The sequence below is a fragment of the Rutilus rutilus genome (assembly GCF_951802725.1).
Source record: "Rutilus rutilus genome assembly, chromosome: 12".
Lineage (NCBI taxonomy): Eukaryota > Metazoa > Chordata > Actinopteri > Cypriniformes > Leuciscidae > Rutilus > Rutilus rutilus.
This window is the reverse complement of record NC_140217.1, coordinates 26807293-26814050: the sequence shown is the minus strand read 5'-3', so window position 1 is coordinate 26814050 and position 6758 is coordinate 26807293. Positions and strand designations below refer to the sequence as shown.

Below are 6758 nucleotides of genomic sequence, written 5' to 3'. Positions count from 1 at the left end.
AGACAAGATGGGCTATGGGCTATTGCCTTTCCTCGCGCTCAACTTCAGCATGCGGTTGCAGGGGAGGCGTCGCTAGGGGGCGTGAAAAACACCTGTTTAAGCGAGCTCTCAGCTGCTGCGCGTTCGCCCCTCAGCTGCCACATAGTGGCGTTGCTGTAGGAATATGCATGTCTACTGCTACGCCTCCTCCCATTGGTCCGATCAGTTCTCTGGGTTGGACGCTCAGATGGGCCATGTGTATAAAGTGGTACATTGCCCCTTTCAGTGCTTCAGTGATACTGCGTGTCAGCGGTGGACAACGGTGCAAAAAAAAAGAAAAAAAAAAAGCTCAAACCGTAAACGTAAAGCAACGGTGACAGCAGTCCATAACTTCAAACCTGACCACGGAAGGAGGTGAATTGAGTAGCCAGAATTACCTATCCTTCGTCGGGCTGCGCTGGAGCGTCCCACAAGAGGAACTTACTCTGAGATTTGTCACACATTGTTGCGGTCCGCGTTTGCTAGTGACTGTGTAAAAAGCGACAGCAGCAGCAGCAGCATTTTCTGAACTTGACGCGCGCGTGCTGTGTGGCGGACTATTCTCGAAATGTGAGGAAAGTTTTCGCTTTCTTCGCATGAAAGCTTAAAACTTTGTTGCCTCCAGTTAGAGGGGACTTAAAACACGGAGGTGAAGAAGGATATTTTAAGTCTCTGATACTCAAAGGACGATTTCTCTGCTTTGTGAAGCGAGGACGAGTCAGGTTGGTGATTTTGAATTCACGAGTCTCAAGTTTCTGCCGCCCTGGCCAGTGATATTAACGTGTGAATTTGACCTCGGATAAGTTGTCAACAAGAAGCAAACTGGCTGGTGTATGCGTACATTTACATGCATGGGCATACGTATAACTATATATAGAAGCTCGTGCCTATGTATTAAATCCTGGCCACTCATCTTCATCATTCACCTTCATCATAATCCCAGTGAAACCCACGGGTGTCGCTTTGGCTGTTAGGGTAGGTGTCGCATGGACTGACATGGCCACCGATCTCGCCATGAGCGCAGATTTGCCCAACAGCCCTTTGGCTATTGAATATGTCAACGACTTCGACCTCATGAAGTTTGAGGTCAAGAAAGAGCCCCCGGAGGCCGACCGCTATTGCCACCGCCTGCCCCCGGGCTCGCTGTCCTCCACCCCTATCAGCACGCCCTGCTCCTCGGTGCCTTCCTCGCCCAGCTTCTGTGCCCCCAGTCCCGGATCTCAGCCTGGGCAGAACCTCGTAAATGGTGTTAACAACAACAACAGTGGAAACAACAACAACACCCAAGGCTCCTCGGGCAAGCCGCAGCTGGACGATCTCTACTGGATTCCAAACTATCAGCATCACATAAGTCCAGAGGCCCTCAACCTGACGCCCGAGGACGCGGTGGAAGCACTCATCGGTAACGCGCACCACCATCATCACCACCACCAGCCCTACGAGGGATTCCGCGGTCAGCAGTACGTCGGAGAAGACCTCTCGGCGCCCACAAACGGTCACCACCACCCGGTGCACCACCACCACCATCATCACCACGGCCACCATGCGCACGCGCGCATCGAGGACCGCTTCTCGGACGAGCAGCTGGTGAGCATGACAGTGCGCGAGCTTAACCGGCAACTGAGAGGCTTCAGCAAAGAAGAGGTGATCCGCCTCAAGCAGAAACGGCGAACCCTGAAGAACCGCGGCTACGCGCAGTCGTGCCGCTACAAGCGCGTGCAGCAGCGTCACATGCTCGAAAGCGAAAAGTGCACGCTCCAGAGCCAGGTGGAGCAACTCAAGCAAGACGTGTCGCGTCTCATGAAAGAGCGGGACCTGTACAAGGAGAAGTACGAGAAGCTCGCGAGCCGAACCTTTAACGGCGGCGGCGGCAACGGAGGCGGCAACACTCGGGACCCGTCCAACGGCACTCACGGCAAAACCACTTCCACGGAATTCTTCATGTGAGAGTGATTCTTGTTAAAGACTTTTTCCCACACCAACGTATTCGTTTTTTAAACCTTACATTTATTTTTTATTTTTATGATTTTCAGTGTGAATCTTATTTGCAGTTATTTTCTTAAATACTCAATGTCCGTTCTAGAACATACACTCATGAAAATAAAGGTTTTACAGTCTGATGCCATAGGAGAACCTTTTTAAATTCCACAAATACATATTTTATTTAGAGAAACATCTAGCTATGTGCTGGTGCTTTAAAGAACCAAAATCTGGAGAACCCAGAATGTAACATCCAGAACCTTTCGTTCTCCAAAGAACTAATCACTTTTTACAGCCAAAATGGTTATTGATAAGAAGGTCAAGTCCTTTGCTGAACTTAAAGTGCTGAAAAGAAACACTGAAGAACCTTTATTTTTAAGAGCCTAACATTACAGCGCCGTATTTAAAGTTTTCACCCATTATTTGTGTATAACTGCACCATGAAAGTCTTAAGGTTAGTGTGATGTTAGGATTATCTTCCACAGATACTGCACGGACCCTTCTACTTCATAAAACCTCCGATCTAAACATGGGATCACTCATAACCTCCAAAGACCTATCAGTTTTGGATTCTGTAAATTCGTATTTTTCCTTTGTCTTTTTAGTAGCTAATATAGGCTAACTGCAAAGTCCGACATGTTTAGAGGCATACAGACGCTTCCTTAATATTGTTTTTCTTGTCTTAACGGATTGACGAGTCTTAATGGCGATGAGAAAATACTGGAAACGAAACTTCAGCTTGTGAAGGAACTTTGGAAGGAACAATAATAATATTAAAACACTTGTAAGCAAGAAAGGGAGATAGCAATACATCCTTGACTTTTCTGTCATGAACTGAGGTTGAGGGGGCTTGTGAACTTTGAAGGCCCTCAATCATTGCTCATGTCTGCATTACTAATCCTGCATGCGGGACATGTATGGTACTCCAAACGCGCCAGGTCCTTACTCTCTTTTCCCCATACAGCACTTGGATGAAAAGCATGGCCCTTAACCACTCTCTCTTCTCAAATTCTTTTTTGTTCCTTTCGTTTCTTCTGTTCGACACAAACCGTGTGAAGGACCTCATGCGTACCTGCGAAATCACATGAAATCATTTTTTTTTTTCTCTATTGTTTTAAAAGTACAGAATAAGAACAAAGAAACAAAAAAACCGAACTGAGCCAGAGTTATTTATTACCACTTGTACATATGTAGAGGTCGATTGGTGTGTTAATTTAACTTTCTTTTTAAAGTCATTTTTGCTTGATTATTTAAAACGTCTTAATACGATGTTTGTATGTAGTAGCATGCAAATGACAAAGATATTCTCATTCTATTGAATATGTACAATTTCAAAGGAAAGCCTACTGCACTACGATTCAAAGAATTGGGGTTTATATAACATTTCTTTTCCTCTGTGTTAATCAAATTGATGTTATGGTGAACATAGTCGATCGTCGAAAGTGCATATAAACACAAGGATTTTAATTGCTGCTAATATTCTATGCACCAAATTCGAAAGCAATTAACAGAAGCTCTGATTATGTGAATTTTGTAGGCCTACTTCAAAATAAATGAAGGTATGTAGAAAACTGGTTAGACTTGGATATCAAAAATAACTATCATCTCCTAAAGAAAGTTTTTCTTTTTCTTTTCTTTTCTCTTTCTGAATGGCCGGGATGATAAACGACAAAACTGTTAACTTCAAATATACGACAGCCGTCGTTAATAAGGCTAGAAGGGTTGTTTTAACTTTTTATGACATAATAAAACTGTAGCATATGCTGTATAAAGCAATTGCCTATTGTTTTGCATTGCAACATTGTGATGAGGCTTCCGACCCTCAGTTACACTACAGGTAGATTAAAAATTACAGAGAGACTTGTGTGCAAACTTGGCTAAAAGTAATCGTGCGCATTTAGTTTGTGATCATTTGAGGTTGAAATACAGCCCATCTTGTCCCGGCCAAAGTGGATTATCTAATGCACGTAAATTATCCGTTTTCAAATTCTTTCCGACCTGTGTATGCTTAGTTCCCTAACAAATCTATCGACCAGACTCCAAAAATAATGTCTTCAAGTATGCTCCTCTACCTGGGTTAGTATTTGCTTGATATTCTCACATGAAAACCACTCTTAACATTGATTTAATTTTTGGGGATAAATTATGAATTATGATGAAGTTCGTTATGAAGCAATCTCTCTGTCTATTGGTCTAATTTGAGGCACAGCGGCTTGAGGTTACATAACCACATGTGCTGTCCTGTGTGCTGTCTTATGTAAACAAATAAATAATAAAATGGGGGAAAAAAAACTGTACATAGCCTATAATTTCTATATATTTATCGAAAATATAAATGTCCTTACGTGTCAGTAAGTCCAAACCAAAATGTTTCGAAATGGAATGTTGTTCAGAATCTTGTTTTCATAATGTTTAATAAAAACTTCTGTCAAATGCTTCAGCCTGTTTCCCACTTACTCAACAAGTGTCTTTTCAAAGCTAAAATATGTGATCTATTCAAGTGGTATAAAGATATTAGGCTTACAAAATATCAGGTATAAAACAAGAATTAATAATAACAATAATGCACGAAATAACGAAAAACATTGTCCGGGGCTCAGCAAATTAAGCATGTTAAAATGTAAATAGTACAATTTCAAACGTTCAACTATTGATATTATGTTTGTTTACGATTTAAAAAAAAAAAAAAAAAACAATTTATTATAATTCTATGAACTATGATGAAGGCTTAATACTTATGCGGTATAATGCTTACAACGTGACTTTCGTTTATGACATTAAAACGTTTTTTTTTTTACACAAATGTTTAAATAGCCTATTATTTAAAAGATTAAATGAGAACAAACGAGCAAATTTTCCTCTTATTATTATATTATATTGCTTGCAAACTTCTCACAATGGAACAGTATAAGAAGTAATTAATGTTGGGTGGCACTAAATGTTCATCTTTTAATCAGGGTTAATTAAACGTTGTTGTGGTATTGGTCGCAATCAATTTTTACTTTACTCGAGTAATAATATTAAGGCGAAAATGATGAAATTATGATCAATTACATTTTCATAATGGCAAACATTATACTCTCATTTTCTGTAGGCTGTAGCCTAATCGTTTGGAGCGCGATTTACTGTTTCAGGTTAGCCAAAGTATTCGGATCACAGACAAATCTTCCTATTCGTTTTATCTTACTCCTAATTATGGTAAACCAAATGTTTCTTAATATATATTATTATATCAGAACGAACAGCTTTCTAATACTAAATACTTTGAAGACTAAACAAGATTGACGTGATTAACGTGAGAGTCTATATTCTAATTCCTCCCCATGCTGTTTCCAGTTCAATACTCTGTGTGAAGATAAAAACAGCCTTTTGGTGGCTGAACTTTAGTTTTTCTTTAAGTGTTCTGACCTCTTCACTTGTTGTTGTATCAAAGGCTAAACTGGATGTGTCACTTAACCTCTTTTGCTTGTGGCATTGTGTGTCAGAGGCAACAGAGTTTTAGAGGTTCGGATGAGTTCAGATTCAATATGTGCATGTATGGGAAAGATCTTTATATTATTAATATTGGTTCTTTTTTTATATATACATCATGTGCATGAGAATCTACAAAACACTGTGCCCATCACACTTGCAGGCTTTCTGCTCTCCCCTCTTTTAAAGAACCATCAATTCGCCCCTTTAATTGTTTGATCATAATATTATATATCATTCAAGTGCAACATATTCATTGGCATTTTGAAACCCAGTGGAAGTTCATTAATTATGTTTCAGTGAGTGAAATGTAGCATTACTTGCTCTCCATCATACCTGCCACTTATGAGCTATATTTCAACCAGCATATTAAGATTAATGGAAATCCCAAATGTTCTGAATTTTTTACACAGTGCTGTAACCAAAATGTCAGTATAACTCTCTTTCAGAGTTACTCTGCCCCTTCCCTGTTCTCTGTCCAGTGTCATTTGTCATTTTTACATTAATTCGTCCTTTTTTAATCCATCAGGTGAAGGTTATTTTGGAAATAATCAAACCTGCTTCTTGAATGGTGTGACTCGTTTGGTCTAGTTTGATGCAGTTTAGTGAATTTAAAGTAAACCAAGGTGGAAACACTGGGATCGGCATCTCTCTTTCTGTCACTCATTCACCATCCCGATTGTGCTTTTTTTGTATGTGCATTTGTATGTCTGTAATAAACAGACAAAATGTAGCAGATCTATTTGACAGGCCAAAGAAAGCTAAGAGGTTCTCTGAACAGGGTCGTCTGGAATATTTGCCCAAATCATACAGGAATAGTCACTTAGAATTTCAATTGATTGATTAAAGAAAAACATGTCATTTACTTTTCTAATTACTTTTTTCCCCCAATAATGTGCAAGTATAAAACTATGGATGCAGTTTTATACGCCGTATTTGAATACAGGAGAGTGTGTCATTTTCCCCTCAAGCATCCAGAAGTCTCAACACGGTTAAAGACACTTGACTTTTTTTTATATATATATATATATATATATATATATATATATATATATATATATATATATATATATTTTTTTTTTTTTTTTTTTTTGACTGTGCAGCCCAGGGGGAGCATTTTTGTTTGCCACTGTCTTTTTGTGAAGGTTTACTGTATAACTGACATTGATACTTTTCTTACTTTTTACGATTAAGAGTAGAAGACGGGAGGGCCTGCATGTATCTTTCTCAAACAGAAATTCAGCCTGGTTGACACACACAGAGTTGCTAAACATGACATTTGTCATGTT

General features: G+C 39.6%; 1 protein-coding gene across 1 annotated transcript; it reads left to right on the top strand.

The window, feature by feature from the left end:
* Positions 1-140: 140 nt before the first annotated feature.
* On the top strand, positions 141-4431 carry mafaa (MAF bZIP transcription factor Aa). Its single transcript, XM_084425939.1, has one exon. The coding sequence runs from the start codon at positions 1015-1017 to the stop codon at positions 1963-1965; it is 951 nt and encodes a 316-aa protein (XP_084282065.1). The 5' UTR covers positions 141-1014; the 3' UTR covers positions 1966-4431.
* The last annotated feature ends 2327 nt before the right edge of the window (positions 4432-6758 follow it).

Bases quoted from the DNA above. Each gene is read 5' to 3' on its own strand.
- mafaa (XM_084425939.1), top strand. From the start codon at position 1,015: ATGGCCACCGATCTCGCCATGAGCGCAGATTTGCCCAACAGCCCTTTG.